General features: G+C 30.9%; 1 protein-coding gene across 1 annotated transcript in view; it reads right to left on the reverse strand.

Annotated features, from left to right (window-relative positions):
• LOC129216652 (disintegrin and metalloproteinase domain-containing protein 11-like) overlaps positions 1–19,838 on the reverse strand; it is a 93,098-nt gene that overhangs the window by 38,701 nt on the left and 34,559 nt on the right. Inside the window, exons 8-14 of the mRNA XM_054850869.1 lie at positions 17,262–17,321; positions 14,660–14,731; positions 12,755–12,921; positions 11,932–12,013; positions 10,347–10,449; positions 5,737–5,788; positions 4,025–4,133 (exon numbers count right to left, since the gene is read on the reverse strand). Of these exons, the coding sequence (XP_054706844.1) occupies positions 4,025–4,133; positions 5,737–5,788; positions 10,347–10,449; positions 11,932–12,013; positions 12,755–12,921; positions 14,660–14,731; positions 17,262–17,321 (645 nt within the window). The remainder of the gene's footprint in view (positions 1–4,024; positions 4,134–5,736; positions 5,789–10,346; positions 10,450–11,931; positions 12,014–12,754; positions 12,922–14,659; positions 14,732–17,261; positions 17,322–19,838) is intronic.

Genomic DNA, 19,838 nt, shown 5'->3' on the forward strand with positions numbered 1-19,838 from the left:
ATGATCGCTGACGCGCTACATGCACACAAAGCCAGAAACTGATGGATGCAAAATATGTCACAAATTTGTTGCACAAAGATAATTTTACCCAACATTTTTGTTTTAAAGAAATACTTAGGGCAGTTGTTAAAAGTTACGGTCTGCAATAGCTATAATACACGCATCGCAACAAAGGCGCAGCGACTGATGAAAGTGTTTCAAAAATCTCGTTGTTGCAACAGAGAGTGCTTTGTGATTGCGACGCATTTGTGTTACAACTGCAGGTCGCAAATTTCATCAATCACTTTGAAACTTTCCTGAGACCTAAAATGTTGCATAAAATTGTCTTTGTGTTATGAATTTGTGACCTGTTTTGCATCCATAAGTTTCTGGCTTTGCGTGCATGTAGCGCGTCATTATTGTGTTTACCACCATATGTTCCTTATGATTCTTACTTATTATCCTCCCCTCTAACACCTTTAAAAATTTAAGCGAGAGTTTAAACTTACCCTGTATACTTCTATATCATATGCTTGTATGTAAGTGTCTACTCTAGCACGTACGTGTATACCTGAGTATATAAGTGTTCGTATACATACGAGTATAAGCCAGTACATACGTGTATAGTTGAATGTATATCTGTATAGAATGAAAATACTTTCAGAGACCTAGATAAGTATTTATTGGTGCATTTATGTAAATACGCCTATATACGTGCCTACATGAGTATATGCACTTGCATATACTCGTTTATTTAACTCAATTTACTGTAAAAACAATACATGTTAAGTGAAATTATTGTTTAATTTATATCTGCCTTATACTTAACGATTAACTGACATTAGAGGAACAGTATTCGTTTAAGCCTAATAGTATGACCACTTTACCCCATCTTACTTAAATGGTTCTAAAAAATTATCTAAAATATATTCAGCTAACTGCTAATGAGTAAGAGTTCTTGAGACATGTAGGAAGCATCCTGTGCGGTCAATCTGATCATAATTTTAGCAAACAAAATTTCCCAAGAAAGTTAAAAGAGGTGTTTAGACTTTAAAATTTTTTATATTCGCACAAAATATTTTTTTTACCAAATAAAATTTTGCTAGTTGTAAAATTTTGTATTCAAAATGTAGTTTCTAACTGCTCTACTCTATACTAAAATTTTCACATTCATTCGAACTTGTATTTCCTAGTTATAGCCATTTATTTGACGTATGACCACTTTACCACATTGACCACTTTCCCCCACCAGACCCTAGTAAATCACAACACTGTTTTTCATCCATTCAATTATTTTCACTAAATAGGAATCAGCAATAGTAATGGAATAAAAATCGATTAATAATTATAGCAGCAAGAAGAAAAAAAAAAACAAGTATGTTAAGAGAAAAAATCTTTTATTATTTTGGCTTTTATACTTCATGAGTGCAGACCACGTGAATTTTCCACTGTAAGTAGTGGAATATTGTGTATGATATCATTTGCGTGGTCAGAGAATCTAGAAGGTATCACATTTGGGCATTGAAATGCAATATAGTATAGAGCAAAAATAACCTGCATTTTTCTCTTGTTACAATTATATTTTCTGTTTCAAACACTTTTTTCCTGCTTCATTCGGGGGCTACAATCTATTACAATATGCATTCAAATACGGCTTTGAAGCTGATCATAACCGTCTCTTGTTGAAAACAAAGTTTAGAGCTTAAAGCAGTGAAGTTGAAATAAATTAAAATTCTTCGATATGGATGCACATTATAAATTTTACTATTTAAATCTATATAAAATGATAAATGACCATAACTGTGTTTGTACGTTCAATCATGGCTATGGCTTTGAACACAGCCAGAAAATGAACAGTTTTATGATTCAATTGTGACCAGGCTATTATATGCATATAAGTTAGAAAAAAAAAACAATAAGGAATTAATCCACTCTAAAGTGAATGTTACCTAAAAATGTGAAATGATATTGTAGATTAGGAACTCTTAATAATTAGCACTGATGAAACAGTAAGATAAATGTATCCTGCTTTTAGATAAAGGTAAAGTTACACATCGTTAAGAGATTTGCTTTTAAAAAATACTCAGCAGCTTATGAAACAAGCTTGGAATTAGGCAGTATGCTCAGTATTCTTACTATTTCAAGTTTGAATACGTAACTGGCTACGACCGGTGTCCAGATTATGACTAAAAATATTTTTTTTTACTCTGATAAGTGATGGATACAACCTAAGCAGCTAATCAATATCAGCTCTTAGACTATTCATTCTAGAATTAAGGCTAATTCGTCATACCTTATTTTAAAGGTAAGTCGATCCTTTTATGTAATTAAAATCGATTTTAAAATAAACAGGTAATCAGTAGTATTGATATTTTAAGCTCAACAAGTTATTCGTCGAAACCCTCCCATTGCAAAAAGTCTAAGCATCTAGATCGCACCATTTTCTTTTCCTTTCTTCTCTCTCACGATGAAGAAAAATGTGACTTCTTTATTTTTACTAATAATAAAGCTGAAAGTCTCTCTGTCTGAATCTCTTTCTGTCTGTCAGGATCTCTGTGACGCGCATAGCGCGAAGACCGTTCGGCCTATTTTCATGATAATTTGGCACAGAATTAGTTTATAGCATGGGGGTGTGCACCTCGAAGCGATTTTTCGAAAATTCGATTTTGTTCTTTTTCTATTCCAATTTTAAAAACATTTTCCCGAGCAAAACTATCATAAGATGGACGAGTAAATTACAAAGTTATCATAACGTGGAACCGTAACATGGGCAAGCCAATTGGCGAGAAATTCATCATACATTATTTGTAAATATACAAGCGAACCAAAAGACCTTTTAATTTTCTACTACGGGCAAAGCCGTGCAGGTGCCACTAGTTCGGAATATAGGAACACGAAGAAACAAATGGAGTGGACCTGAACAGAAGGACTCTTCCAAAAGATTTTACGAATGGAGAAAAATGTGATGTGCAGGACTTAAATATTACACAAAAGTTAGCAATTAAATTGTTGATGCTAGGTTAATGATATTTCTTTCACTACAAATAATTTTAATGGGATGTGGCAATTTTTTAATTTGCACTCTTAAGTAGTTTCGTCTCAAGGAGGATTTAAGTTTATTAACTGCAAGAATTGTCTAAAATAATTGTTAAGTTGCATTCTTTAAAGTAATTTTTGTTCTGTGATTATATCATTCTACACCGTATAAGAGAACCCTCCCCCTCCCAAGCTGTGTTCATTACTTAAAAAAATTTTGCAAAGCCACGAAATTTCATTGAATTTTTTAACACATCCTTATCATATACAATCTTAGGTAAAAGCCGAGGTCCATTATTTCATATTCTTAAAAGCTCAAAGAACTTGCCTGAGAAACTATTAAAGACTAACTAGTTTTCATACAACGCCGAAAAGTGATCTACAAATGAAGGGCTCGGGGTAAGAATGTGATATGCTACATGATGTGAAATTTTCAGCAGGCCAACTTCCAACTTATAAAACATATTTGTAGAATTTTTCAAATTCACTATGTTATACATTCTAAACATACTAAAACCAGGTACATTTTTCTAAAAATAATATAGTCCATTGTCAGGTTTATTGCAATTTTAGTCATGAGAAACAAAAATTTTGATGAAAAAGTCACTTCTTGTGGCTAGTCACTTTTCTGCTCCGAGCCCTTCAAATGTATTCCGCATAAATTATTCGAATGCTCTTGTGAGCTCCCTATGATTGTTCAAACAGCCATTAAATTAGCATTGATTATTTTCAAATATTTAAACTCATTAATACTGTCCCTCTACTCTTTTTTATAAATTTTCTAAACTGTTCAAAGCTTAAGATAAAAGCAAAATCTACATGAATTATCACAAAAAGGTTTAAGTATTGTATGAAAGATAATGATTTTGCACATCTACTTTCATTTTGTGAAATTCCAAATGCTCATATTTCGTAAATGCGTACCATTTACTATTCCTACTAATATTATTTTATACTTTACATCAAAAGCAACAAATATTTTTTCAAAGTACGTAATTTGAAATATTACCTGGTTTGGCTTGTTGAAAAGGCAAATACCATGCCCGACCCGTAGAGCACGGATGTAGTCTTGAAGACTGCACGTTGAAAAATGATATGGCTGTATCTTGCTTTCTCCTCTGAGAGTAAAAGTCAAGTTATTACTAAGAAAATATTTTTAGTTCATTTTATAATAGTAATTACAACTTTTATTTTCAGATTTTGAATTATGCATTTTTAAAAAATTCTTGGGTGATGAGAAAAAATGGAAGTCAATTCTGGATGCAACACTAAAAATACACAAGAGACTAAGCTATAAAAATAAACAAATATAAGAAATATGTGCACATGTTTGTTTAAATTATGCTCTAATATTATGTATCTCTTATGAATATATATTATGAGTCAAAAAAAATGTAGTAGAAGAGTTTTGTTTGTAGCTGTTTAAAAAATATAAAAAATTCGTGAGTAAATTTCATTAGATGATAAATTTTCAATCAAACGACTGAAGTAACATATTTTTGATTAAAAAAGTATTACTTCACTTGTAATTATTTCTTGAATGAATTTCAAAATATCTGTTCACTAGAACATGCTTACCACAACAGTAAACGAAAAATAAGAGAACAGTTGAAAGATTAATCCACGTTAAAAAAAAATACTTATTCTTAAAACAACAACCAATATCGGATTTTGAGCAAATTTAATTTATGATTCAAATTTCTTCACTAAGTAACCTTTCGGTTCAACGACAACTAATGTGATGCAACGCCCTATTATTAAGTAAAAGCAATAACATTCATAGAAGATTAAAGATTTTAATTAGCCATAAGCCATTTGGACCATTTGAACCACAAGCCAACTGCTAAAGATTTTAATGGTTGTTTTACTTAGAGCTAATACAAGAACCAACGTTATTCGCAACTAAAATATGCTATTAAAGTTAATTATAATTTACGTGTGCATTTCTAACGTGTAGCAGCTAGCATGAGACAATAATCTCATGCTTTTCATGTTTAGAATTTTGCTAGGCTCTGGCATAGAAATTAGATCAATCCGGAACAAATATGAAAAAAAATAAAAGTTCCAGAAAATAATTAAGAACTTTTACGACTGCTTTTTGTAAAACTAACACTTTTGACATTGGTTATTGTAGTTTCAATGTAGATGTAAAGTCTTTTCTGTTTCTACGAACCCTTTCAAGGAACATTACGAAAATATTCAGTAAGTTACCGCCCATTGGCTAAGGCAGAAATACATGAAAACACCGCCAGCTCAGTCAATTCCAGTCGAGGACTGCAGTTTCCTCCTTATTAGCACTCATCAGCCCGGCATAGGAGTGACTGAGCTGAAGGTGGGAAACCTTTTAAGGAAGCCAAGAGTGCCAAACAAACTGGTAGCAAATAAAGAATTAGCACTGATCAGACGAGTGACCGAAGCAATGGTTCGGTTCAATTCGAATATTGAAGGCAAGGCCATTGCTTCGGCCACTCGTCTGGTCAGTGCTAATTCTGTATTAGCTACCAGTTTGTTTGGAACACTTGGCTTCCTTAAGAGGTTTTCCACTTTCAGCTCGGTCACTCCTATGACGGCTGATGAGTGCTAATAAGCACGAAACTGCAGTCTTCGGCTGGAATTGACTGTGCTGGCGGTGTTTTCATGTATTACAAAAATATTTTGATTCAGTAAACTGAATATAATATTTTTTAGTCATCTTATGTTGCTTTAGGGAGTGTTACTTACAGTATGTTTTGAGACATTATGCAACTCCACCAATCTTGGCACTTGCAATCCTCTGTAATATAAGATAGCATGATTTAGTAGTCATAAAATAAAGAAAAAGTACAGAATATTGAACAGTAACCATACATTATTTCTCAAAGGTATTTTTTGGGGGGACAATGCCATAACTACGTCAATAATTCATTAAATTTCAAATGTAAAGCATTTTAAAGATTTTTTTCACCGCTTAAAATAAATACAACCATACATTGTTTTAGTTATTTGAAAATAATCGGTTTATTTTGTTTTATTATTCTTTTTTTTTATGTGTAGTGCCCCACAATTGAGGCTCAGGCAGTTAGAGCGGCGCACAGTGGTTGAAGGGCGGAAAAATAGCCATTTTTTAGTTTCAAGATAAAAAATATTTCGTAGTGTAACCTAATTACATAGCCCTTGAGTTGTAGTAACTTACTCCATAAGAGTTTTTGGGGGAAAAAAAATCTTTTTTACAAAAAAAAGGCCGAGATTGTTGAACAATTATGTTTTTACTTTTTTCGGACCTACGCCTTATACTTCAGTTTTAATTCATTCGTTCAATAAGGAGGACTAAAATTTAATAAAAGTCATTTCTGATTGGTTTTTCATACTTATAGGATGCATACTACATCGTAATTAAAAATTAAAAATTCATCAAAATTGAAACCTACCTGAAATTAAAAAAACATTATTTTCTTAAAAATATAATGAAAAGTATTGTGGAATATACTTTTATCGGCTTCTTCTGGTGGGCTAAAATTTATATATATATCAATAGTTTAATCCTTCTTGCAAATAAGCAACAACATTTTAGCTGCGACCACCTGCGACTGCGGTCGTGGCAGATGTTTTTGTTTGATCTTCGCTATTTACGAATACTAATATAATAAGTTAGAAAAAAACTCGTAACGATATGACGGGGGTAAATTACTTTTTTATTAAAGAAATTGGTCATCAAATTTGATATGCTCCAGACTAACGTATGTCAGAGTTTCACTACTTTGCAGGAGAGCCTAAAAAAGTTTGTTTACTGTTTCCGAAAGTTGGGGCTTTTGAAACATTCATCAATAAATGTAGAAGATTTTCTAAAAACAGATTTACGTTGTTATGGCTTAATGCGGAGCATTATTTTACATGCAATGTAGTAACCTGAAAATAACAATTGCCGGACCCGTTTGGCTTGAAAGAAGATACATATGAGAAAGAAAATTTAAAAACTCAGACAGAATTCTATATAAAAAGTTAAATAACCATTCTGTTCATAAAACAATGAAATTAGAAAATCATTAAACGTTTGAAATTTCTGATTTCCTTTTCGAAATCATTCTAATATAAAGCTCTTCTCAGTTTGTCAACATTGCCAGAAAATATTGTTCGAGAGTATCAATTGCAATAAATAAACCTTGCGTCCTTGCGTGTGGCATACGACTGATTTAATATATATCTTTTACAAAAAACAGAAATGAATTTGAACTACAGAGAAACCCCGATTTCACGCTTTTCAGAGGCCTGAATCAAACACAAAATACATAAAATATGGGAAAACGCCAAATACGAGAAATGTATAAAAAACAAAAATCAGATAAGGAAACAAAAATAGTAATAAAGGTTGATACGATGACGCTTATAAAATGTAAAGATGCGATATTTTACGAAAAGAACATTATTGTACACACCAGTTTAGATCATTCTATCACATTAAGTAACGAATTCGGGCGTTTAGGTTGAAAATATTCAGTAATAATGAGTTATTGAATCTAAAGTAAATACAACATCTTCCCAGGATTGGAACACTTAGCAAAGTTTTTTCCTGGTCTTTATGATAAAGAAAATAGTCTTTCACTATTATTAAGCTCTTAAATGCAGTTTGAAAGAAGAGACGAGTGTGTTTCTTCTTCTTGTTCATGTTCATTGGCGGCCGAAAAGTCCATAAGGTCAGCTACGGATGGAGCAGAAGCGTTTCTGTTTTCATGGATTAACTTTCAACATAGTGGATTATATTTAAAAATGCACAGAGGGAAACACTTTTCTTAATTTTAAAACATTTTTTCTCTTTTTTTTAACTGCAAAAGAGAAAACGTAAAATGCGGAAAATTCATAAATAACAAACTTTCCATCCGGGTTAAATTAATATTATTAGTGTACGGAAAAACTGGGACCTGATGATAAAAAACGTAAAATGTGGGGATAATGTAGAATCGAGGGACGTAAAATCGGGGTTTTGCAGTGAATACGATCAGCAAGCATGAAGATAAATACTACCATGCAACAATTTTAACAAGTTTCCAAAGCATTTTTTGAGAATATTCAAAGTTATTGAATTTTTTCCGCTTTTTTGTCGTTTTGAACCACTGTGCGGCGTCGTGCTAGAAACACGAACATCCTGGGGTCAATTCCTCCGTGGGCTCTGCCGGCTTTGAATGACTCTTTTTCCTCAGGTTAATCTTGATCCACACTTCTGAGTATATGCACAATCTTAACTCACAGTACGATTCTGAACCACAGCCGTACAGTTGCGTTTAAAGCAGAAAAGAAAACATTTAGCATGGTAAATCGCAACAATGTATGTTGTGACTGTGTTTCAAAAAATTACTATTTAAAAAAAATCGGATTTTTGAATTACTGCCGTCAAGCGCGAATACTACTCACGGGTAGTGCATGTTATTTCTCGCAGGTGTTTTTTGTGATAACACCAGAATTCTCTGAACATGTTATCAAACTCCAGAAGTAAGGGATCATTTTAAAGATTAATTTCACCACTTTTGCCGAAAAATAAAGAGACAATTAACATTTTGATTGTTTTGTCGTAAAACACCAATTTATTCTATTCCTATTATCCATTGCTTCAGCTTAGTTAAAGCATTGTTCTGATAATTCGATAGTCCTGAGTTTCAATTCCCGTTCCCCCATGGACTGAAAAATATCGCTTTAATGCCTTATTTTCTTTAGCAAAATTATGATCCAAATTTTTATGAATATATATTCTAACTCATTGCAGGTTTTTTTATCTCTAGCTCTGTTTCCGTCAAACTCTAGAAAAATGACTGGTAAATCGCAGTACAACATTTAAAAATATTTTAATGAAATAGAGGCATAATGTAATTTTATTATGTTGCTTTATTGTGAATTGCTTTAGTGTTTAGTTTACTGAGTAGATAAGACAGTCCTGCTAATAACGCGAAGATCGTCATGGGATCGATTAATAACTTCAATAGTCCACCCACCATCTTGTTTGTTTAATTATTTGTATATGTTTGTTTGCAAAGATCGGTGGAGAAACGTGTAGAAAACATCATTCCCAAGAGAAAAAAAAACCAACAAAAAATAGTACAAATTTGAGAGGGAAAGAAATCAAGCGAAACTTCAAAGAAAATAATTTTCAACCGTATTTTCGAATAAATTGGTCGATTTTTTAAAATCCTAAAAGCTTTCCAATAACCAAGATCCAACGGAATAAGGAATAAAGAGTAAAAATGTAAGAACTTAGACTCTTACACTCAAGAAAAGTCCGAAGTCAGAACAGTAGAAATCTTTGTTTTGAAACATTGAACGAAATATTAACTGTTGTGCAAAATTTTATATACGACCCTCGTTTGGTTCACTTTGTATTTAAGTAAGTTATTACCAGATACTTATAAGGAAAACAAAGCCATTAAGCAGTATTAAAAATAATTGAATTACTATGAATAAAGATAAGACCGGGGTCTTTCTTTTTTTACGTAAATCTGAAGGAGAAAAAAGTAAGAATGTAGAAACCTTTTCTCAAAACATAAAGGTATTTAAGGACTTTTAAAGACAGCATGTGCAGTTATGATATTGCACCATGGCAAGGAAAATGACACAACGCAGAAAAGCAGCATTGGAGAAAACAAAGGTTTTACGCAATCGTAGCATTAAGTGATTTAGCCATAAATATTACAATAAGTGTACAAAGTATAGGTATGTTTAATGGTTAGTTTTTTTGTCTAAATTAATAATGCATACTTAAAGTTCGGAAATTTTTCTTCTAAATTATGAAATTTAAATGATGTGTCACCATTTGTTTGCTCTTGTAATGATTGTAATCAAGAAAACTAAGATTTACTTAAAACTATTACATTTAACTTTGCATATGTACAGTTAATTAAAATAACATTATAAATAAAATTAAAACCCTTCTTGGTTTTTTAAAAGTTCTGCGACATGCAGTGTAACGGACGAGTGTCCGAATGCTGTTAGGATACATCAGGTAGGAAGCCGCCCATTCTCACGGAGCTTAGCTGTTTTATGTCCACAGTCACCTGTGCTGCCCTCTGCGGACAGCGCATTTGCATAATGGCGCAAACACCATTGATTATATCGTTTTTACGCCACCATGCTTTCTGTATCTAAGCTAAAATTGTGCGAGGTTTACGGGAAAAAATATTAAATTTAGATTTGAATGAATAGTTAGTACGTTTTTCGAAAGTTCTGAGTTGGGTCACTTCACTTCTCTTGACGGAGTGTGATATGGTTTTAGTTTAAAATTTTTGTTTGAAAATTCTACTCATACATCATTATAACTACAAATCGTGCTAACTGTCCGTGTTATTTTCATTAAAAATACTTACCTGGACCTTGTCCAGTTCCATCGCTGTGGTCATGACCCATTCCTAAATTATGTCCCAACATATGCGTTATCGTGCTGGCAACCAATTGTGGTTCATATATATTTGTATCCTAGAGAAAAGGTAGACTCAATGAAAATACTACTATTCTTATCACGAAAAAGTTTTCACCACGAAAAAAGTTCTAACAACTTTTATGTACATGCAATATACTTAACAGTCCGGTTATCATACCCAGAGACTACAGTTTCGTTCTAATTAGAACTCATCCGCCCCTAATTAGGGGCGGTAAGTTATTGCTGAATACCCAAGCTTTGCCTTCAATTCACGAATCGAACCGCACCATGCGGCAAACACTCGCTAGTGAGATAAATTTACTTCATATAACAGTTTGTTGACCCTCCCAAGTTCAGTTAGATGACATCTGCCTCCAACTCAGTTATTCACTAATCCAGACTGATGGGTTCTAATAAGAACGAAACTGCAGTCTCTGGATGTGATAACCGAGCTGTCTGATATGGTTCGTTCTCCAGAGAATGTAACTTTTGAACGTAAATATTTTTCAATTTCGAAATCTTTGTTTTCTATTTTTCCCCTTCTTACATGAAAGTGTTACCTACTAGAATGGCCCAGCTAAGTTCCAATTATTTTCCCCATAAATTAAAAAAATTAAAAAATGCCATGTTTACGTAAATAAAAAAAGAGATCTTTTTTTAATGTTTAAAAATCGAGGCAAATTTAATATCAATGTAGTAATTTTGTTAATTGTGCAAACAATCAGCTATTGAAATGATTAGCGGGAATCTAATATTAAGCTCTCTTAATTAAAGTATGGATTAATTTATAGTTATTCTTTTAGTTCGGAGGTGAGAACTCACACGTTGTGAACCAAAAATATATTTAAATAAAAATTATTATTAAAAAATGTTTGCAGGTTTAATGATATATATTTTTGATGAATCTAAAACCTGTAAATGACACTAAATTAAAACACTGCAATGTTCTTTAAAATTTTTACAGTAAAAGGCGTGTGACAGAAAAGTTGCTCTTTTTGAAGAATGACCCGTATGTTACATTAGTCATGGCTAAGGAATGGTAACTTGTTTCTAAAATTTTATGTATTCAGATACTTAAAAATATTTTCAGAAGTAAATTTTCTATTCGTGTTTTCATCAAACATTCTAAAAAATTTTTTGCATTGTAATATTCCCTGGAAGAAAAAGACTACTATTATTGAGATTTTTTTTTTTTTTTGACTTATTAACAGAAAGTATGACTAATTTTCTAGCCAGTCCATATTTTTGCTAAATATTAAACATTATCACTGTTTTTCATTTACTTGACGTTGAAAAATATATATATTGCAAGGAAATCCGCATTATATAATTGTAAAGTATTTTTTTTGAAAAATGCCGTTTTTGTTTGTGCAATGTAAAAGAATGCGCAACATGTTCGCTATAAATTTGAATCCTTGTTTGTTTGTTTGTGTTTTCTTCCTTTTTTTCTTCTTTTTTTCAATGTTTTACTAGGTCTCTGTACTTGACAGATATGGAAAGATTGAGGTTAAATTCAATCAATTTTATTTTTTACTTACTTCGCTTATTCCAACCGCTTTAGCTGTGCAAATACTATCAGGAACAGCCATTCCTACTTCACTGCCCCGGAAATGTTTTCCGCTGCAGTATAGAAAAATGATTCTTTATTTAAACAATTATCATGCTAAAATAGAGTAATTCCGATATTTCAAATACGTCAATTATTTTCATGTTTTGTGACAGCTTTATATTTATTATAAAATAAACGTAGTAAAAGCGCAGAGCAAATTTGATCTTCAATTAATTTCTCGAAACCTATGACCGATTTCAAACTTTTAAAATTATTGCTGTCTTTGAGGAATTGATCTTTATTACATCTCTTTTTAGACAATTTTCTTGTAAAAATAACATAGAGAAGAAAAAATCACGAAAGAAGGCGTAATGCATCTTAAAAATATTGCTAAAAAAGTCAAAAATAAATGAACTAATTCAATACATATCGAAACATCAAAAAATTGGAAAGTAGAGTTTTGAGATGGTACTATTTTGAATTGTAGAAGTCGAAGTCCCATGATCTGCTACGTACGCCAATGAAATTTGGCAATGTTTCGTCCAATACTTCAACCACTCTGCAAGATCTTTATTTTTGCAATCGTTTGTCCTGGATACATAAAACATTTAATAAGTAATTGAAAAGTTTTAACAAAATATTCATAAACTGAAATATTATTAACAAACCTATGAAAGTTGTCATACTTCTCTTTATCTCCCCCTAGAGTAATTACATCTTTCAAATTATCACGTAAAATCATTTATAATTTTAGTAAATTGAGAGAAACTGGTTTTGATATTAAAAAAATGGTGGTTCCAAAATGAACTTACGTAATAAGATGCGTCGCATCTTTGGCTACTTTGTACAGTTTTCTCGATGTGTAATCGAGGAGATTCAAAAGTGTCTGCCGAACGTCTGCTGTCACTTCAATTTGGTCACCGTGAGCCCACGTTTCAACGTAAACGACGGATACTCGTGTGTTTACTGTTCTGAAATACTGGAAATAGATAGGAAAATTACATATTACGAATGGTAACCTTCAGAGTTGTCGTACTCAAAAACATATATTTTTTTCATTCTTGAAATAAATACCGTATGCTTTTACGCATTTAGTACAAAAATGTTTTTCATTGCTTAATGAAAACAAATCTGCTATTTTATAGAAATTATTCTCTTTAAATTTTTTCCAGCACAATAGATTAACACGTTTATGCTTTTCACTGCCATTGAAGAGCTACGTGTAACAAGTGTAGGGTTTCTTGGGGCAGAAGGAAACAGAACTTCCAATGTGTCAACTTTCGACTCTTCCCTTTCTTTTGGGTGACAGTTTGTAACTGAGAGTAACTGAGGGATTTTTCCGGGAATAAATCATCATTTTTCATCATTTTACATTCATTTTGTAAACTCTTTTATCAATTTTGTCTTTATGTATGTAAAATGTCGTTTAATTATGATAACCCTTGCTTAGTGTGTCGATTTTTTAGTGAAAAATGATCAAGTAAGGAGGTTATACATATATAATACTATTAATATGATATTATCAGAGTTAATCTGAGCAATTGCTATATTCATTTGATATACAAACTATACAGGGTGTTCCGTTTTAAACTGCAAGACCTTTATTTTCACAACTGTTAGCCCTAGATGCATACTTCCAACTACAAAAATGTTCAAAATCAGATGCAGAGTTAAGATACCGAAAGTTTGAAGCAAAAACAAAAATGAGCCGAAAAATACAAAATTTAACTTTTTATATGGACTTCAGGTCCCCTAACTAATATTTAGAGAAATAATCTCCATTGAAAACTATTACTGACACAAAAAACTTGACATTTGTGCGACCAAAACACAAAGAGATATTCGAGTTTAAAGTTTTAAGGGACCATGCAAAAGATGAGATTGGAATTTATCACTCTTTCAGAGGAATGTCAGGTTCTCGAAGTAAATAAATATTTATATTTTTTTATTGCTATTCCAAAATAAATGCAAATATTATGTCATGATACGCAAAAGCACACTACAAAACCAGAAAAAATGTGAAAAATCACACTATATGCACGCATATTATTTTAAACCCTTGTTAACCGCTATATTTCCCCCCAAAGGTGTTATTAACTGCGAGTGTAAAGTGCTGTAAGTCACAAAACGCTGCGTTTCATAGCTCGGTGAACATTGATCTTACTAATGTCAAACTTTTTCTGTTGGAATGATTTTTCAATGTAGAAAATTTCCCTTAACATAAGTAAGGGGACCTGGGACCCGTGTAAAAAGTTAAATATTGCATTTTTTTTTATCTATTTATATTTTTTTCTTCAAACTTTTAATATCTTGACTCTGCATCTGATTTTGAATGTTTTTGCAATTGGACGTATACATCTAGGACTAACGGTTGCGAAAATCAAGGTTTTTGCAGGTTAAAACGGAACACCCTGTATAAGTGATTATTTCTATAACATTTACGTTATAAATGTGTTGAATTGCTTTAAAGCAGAAATATTTAAATGAAATGTCGGGTACTTGGTCCATAGCAATATCATATTTTTTATTTTATTTTGAAGTTGGATCCTCCGTCTAGTATTTGAGTGCAATATTTCCTTAAGAAAGAATTTCAAAACACTGAGTAAAAGTACTTAAGTATATTTGAATTTAAAATACAAATAAATTAAATCGACTTTTTTTTCAAATTAATAAAAATTTAAGCTTCTGCACCATTTTTGAGTTATAAAATTACTTACCATATCGACACAATTTAGTATTTGTATGGCGTCGCTCACTACTTCGGCTCTTGTAGAGTTTCTGTTTTCAAACTAAAAAGGAACGAAGCATATTTGAATGAATTATCATAAAATAAAAATATCAGTTAAAAATCTTAAGGAAAGTTGAAAGGTTTAGAGCAGCGTAATTTTACAGATTAGGAAATAAAATTTTGTTGTTGAATACAATATCAGTTCAAAAAGAAATACTCTGCGGGAGGGGGGAGGGTCAAAACCCTTCCAAGATCATCAATAAAATTTAAAAAAAAATTCTTCTGCAAATAAAGAAGAAGTATTTGTAAATTCATTTTGATTTTTTAAGTCTATAAAACTTTTATGTTGATGAAAAAATAACAACCGCTTTCATTTGGAATCTAAATTGGCCAGTCGTTTTTATAAGAAATTTTCTACATAGTGATTAAAAATATCGTTTCCCTTACTAGTATCTTATGGGAAACAGCTCCACGAAAAATAAATTAAACAGTCCCCCCCACAAAGAAAAATCCATAAAAATAAAATGAATTAAGTTCACGTATCTGACGAATTAAACATCGAAAACTTTGAAGAAACAATTCAGTAACGTTTTGTTGTCACTGTTTTATCAATACGAAAGAAGACGAACTGCTTTTACAGGTACTTTTCAGCTTTGAGTTAGCAAAAATTTTTTAAAGATTGGTTAACAAAGTATTATTTATTAGCACCCGTCAGCAGTACGTGAAACAACTATGAAATAAATTAAGCTTCACGTAATTACTTTAAAAGTCTTTTTAGTCCTTTTAATTAGGATCAAAATTTATTACAACGAGAATCTTTTTCCCATTTTTAACAAGAATCCTTTTTTCTCCCTTTAAAAAAAATCACTAAGATTTTATGAACGAAAAAAGATTTTTAGATAAAAATATAACTCATGAAAACTTAATCGTAATTAAAAATGCATTGATTTGACGATATCAGATATCAGAACTTCTTAGAATAGAATCATACCTAGATAAAAATACAATGGAGGGAATTAATTACAAAATAAATTATCTGGAACTGGAATGCTGAATCTGGAAACAAAAATCAATATCACGTTATTAACTCTGCATTCCTGAAATTCTCTTCATTGTTTGTTTTGAGAATAAACAACTTTTGAACTGCAATTAATTGGATTGGATGAACCATTTCTTACATTGAGGAAGTTTAAGCCTTTCTATTTGGTATATTTGAAAGAAATTGGTGTGCAAAAATGCACGTGAAACTGGGTTTCTTGTTATTTTTAGTTCTTTTGAACAAATAAGTTTAATAGTATCTAAGAATTTTCATTAGTATTAATTTAATACATCGTTTCGATTTAATCACGCCGAACAAACTTCTAAATTTTAAAATGAAGTATTCTACTTAATTTCATTAATTGAAACCATATGTTGTTTATAACCTACCGACGAATAATTATTGGAAATTTCGACAGATGTTTTATTAAGTTTCCCTGTTTGATGGTTTCTAAAGTTATTCTGAGCATTTGAAATCCTATTAAGATTATTAAAAGCAATATGAAAGAAGATAACACTTGAGTTAGACTGAGAATTCAGGCATCTACTAAGAAATAAAATTTCCTTTTATAATTGTAAGAGTTAGAGATGATAATGCATTAAGTTAAGGAGGAGTATTTAGCAATGAAAATTTTTTCATAGTCCTGAGAGAAAAATTATTTAAATGGAAACCTCAGATTAAAAATTAATCTCTGGAATAAGGAATTAAGTGAGACTAATTTTTGTTGTAAGAAAAAAATGGATATTTTTTTAATTATTATTGAGTGCAAATAAACTCTAAACATCTTTCTCTAAAGTTTTGAGGCAAACTTACTGGTGTTGTTGTAGTTTGTTGTAGTATGTTTTTCTACCATCATAGAAATAGGTGGCAGAAATATTTTACTTTCGTTTTCACTCAATACTGCATTGGAATTTTAGCAAGAAAAATTTCTCCTAACTTAAGCTGCACCAAAAAGTTGCTTCAATTAAGTTTCAGATTCATTTCAAAATAATTTGGAACACACGTTAAAGAAAAGACTTGAGATATAATACCTGCATAAAATAAATCAAGATACTAATACCTGCGTTGCAATCTTTTTTTTTTTGAGATATTTTAGGTTAAATTAGTTGCTATAACAACAACCACGTTAAATGAAAGTTATATGAATAAATTTACATCAAAGAAGGTCTCTTGGTCCACTTTTCAACTCAAAAAGAAGTAGTTCAAATTAAAAAGTAGGCAGTTTCTGCCCTAATGGGTCTTGCACCAAGCTGTACCATGTTATATAGAATTTTCGTACAGAATGCGAATGGAAAGACTATTTGTATCACACATTAATCCAGGTCTGCCTTCAAGAAGATTAGCAGTTTCGTTATTATCAAGTATAAGCATTTTCGTTTCTTGCGTATCAATTGTTTATCATTAATGTAAATATATATTTCAGTGTTTATGCACTACTTTAAAAAATAATTGCTATAAGTTTAACTGCTCAAAATATTTTATCGGACGAAAAAGGTTTTAAAAAGTTATCACATTAGTTTTTAAGTAGATTCCTGGAATGATTTTAACTTACCATAGCTTGGTCTATCACTAAAGCCAGTTCGATAAATTTGTACACTTGTCGGACATCTCTCTAAAAATAAAACATATTTTTTTTTGAAACATAATAATTAACCTAAGACACTTTTTTTTAAACATGTATTCAAAATACACGTACATCTATTAGTCTCTAGAAAAAATTACTAACCTTCCCAAAATAATGTTTTAGTGCCCAATCAAAGTAAGCAATGTCACATTTGGATGCTTTAAGCATTCCTAAATAAAATTCAGTGCCAAATGAATTTCTACGTAGCATTAATCATGTTAGACCGAAATTTGTTTCAAATTATACTTTTTCTAATGGTAAGTGAAGTTTGAAATATAAGATTCCGAAGAAAACAACATGATTTAAACATTAAAAAAATAAAGAACCTTATAAAGTAGAACACCAGTGCTTCAGTCGTGGCCACTTAAAGTTTACTTTTTACTTTGAAGAAAAAAATTACAATAATAATATGATTTTTTGTTGGTAGTTAATGTAACTATCATATTGACTCAATTTTATTAATCAGTTATTTAAATTTAAAGTAAGTAATGTAAATACTGCGAATGAGAGAATGTCAGCTGGCCACTATTGAAATTTTCAGATTTTGGAGTAGCCACTGCTGGATCAAATTTGAGGTTTCAGAAAAAATTGACAAAAATTGAACAAATTGAAATTCTGTCATTTTTGAAATTAGGAAGATTTAGAAAGCGTTGGGCTATAAAACGTTCATTGCGTTTCAAGAATGGCAATTTATATTGTAGACCTACAGTTTAAAAATGCACTTCACTGTGACCACTACTAGTATGCTTTCAACCTTGCACTAGTGTGCTTTCAACCCCCTACTGAAGAAGTTACGACTACTGGTGTTTTACCTTAGTGCTAAAAATTTTGAAATGATCTCTTCAATACTAATAGTTAAAGTAACGTGTTATCTAAGCTGGTTGTACGTAGCTTTATATGATACCATTAAATTTTCACTGAAATTAAGTTCTGCGATTTGCTAAGTTTTCAAAGCAATAACTGTGTCTCGAAATTACTTCTAATCACCTATTTCTAACGAAATAATAATTAAAAATACTGCACTTGCCTTATTCAACGTAAACGAATCAAGTATAATGAATAAATTTTATAGTTTCATTCCAATAAAATTAGTGAAATAAAATGTTTTTATGAAAGTTGTCACTTTCTTGGAATTGACCTTCACAGAAATTGGAGGCTCATTAAAAATGCTTTTTTAAAAAAAATTAATTAAGTAGTTAAATAAACGCCGTGATAACTTTTGATAGGAATACATGAGAGGTTTTCAGTTGATCGATGTTCAACTGGGGTGTGTATTTCAATAAAAATATTTTTTCTTGGGAGATGTGATTTTCATTATTACCCATATTTCAATGAAATTCTTTTTTCTTCAGGTAAGCAAGGATTTTCATTTTATTCCAATTGCCCTAAGCATTTCAGATGAATTCTTTATTCTTTGAGCAGGGGAATTTTCACTTGATTTTTTTGGCTGAGAAATTAAGATTGCTTATTTTCACCACATTGCCCAATGCCTAACATTTGTCAAAATTTATTGCCTTAGCGATCGGAAAATAACGAGCCCCGTGATCCTACGCTACGTAGCAAATGAAATTCATTTGCTCGAATTAAACATTATAGTCTGTTTTTTTTTTTTTTTTTTTGCTATGGCATTCATTTTTATTGGCGTTTTCTTATTTTGTTTTACCTATTATTAATGTTTTTAGATGATTAATCTTTGCTTAGTGATATTTTTTATTGGTTTTTTTTTTCATTTGCAATTTCTTTCGATTTGGATACTTCCAAGGTATCTTTTTATAATTTAACTTGTGTGTGAAACGCGTAGCTGCGAGGTTTTGAATGATTTTAAAGCGTATTTAAATTTGATGTTTTTTCTTTGAAAGAGGAAGTTTTTATGAACAGTTGTCGCCATTATATCAGGATTGTTTATTAGTTCATGGAATGCATTTGGTGCTTAAGTAAAATTTTGTGTGCACAATTAAATTAACAAAAAAAATTTTTTTTTTCGTAATAGGAAAGGAAATTGAGAGATAGAGTTGTAAAGCGTATAGATGTAAACTTTTGAAATTTAAAAAAAAACAATTAAAAAGGAAGTAAACGTAATTAAATTACCTCATAAATTTAACCATACCTCATTAAATAACCTCATTTAGAAACTAGTATTTTACCGTAGCACCGTTTGACAATAAAGCTACGATTTCAAGTATAATTTTGCAGTTTAATTAACAAAATTTCTTTAAAAATGTTTACTTGAACATTATAAATGAAATAACATTTTACATATGATTTCTACGACAAATAATTTGTTGATAAAAGGGATGCGTTAAAACTATTTAACCTTTTCTTCAAATTCCAGTAAATTGCGAAATTTAATTTTATTCAATTATAAAACAAAATTAATTTTGATGAAACACATTACTAATAAAACTAAAAACTGATAAGATAAAGTTATTATATAAAGCTATGAAGTATTTCTTTAGTTAATTTTTTCTTAGTTTGTGTAAACATCATGAACAACTAACAGAACAG

Source organism: Uloborus diversus, chromosome 2 (genome assembly GCF_026930045.1).
Source record: "Uloborus diversus isolate 005 chromosome 2, Udiv.v.3.1, whole genome shotgun sequence".
In the NCBI taxonomy this organism is placed as follows: domain Eukaryota; kingdom Metazoa; phylum Arthropoda; class Arachnida; order Araneae; family Uloboridae; genus Uloborus; species Uloborus diversus.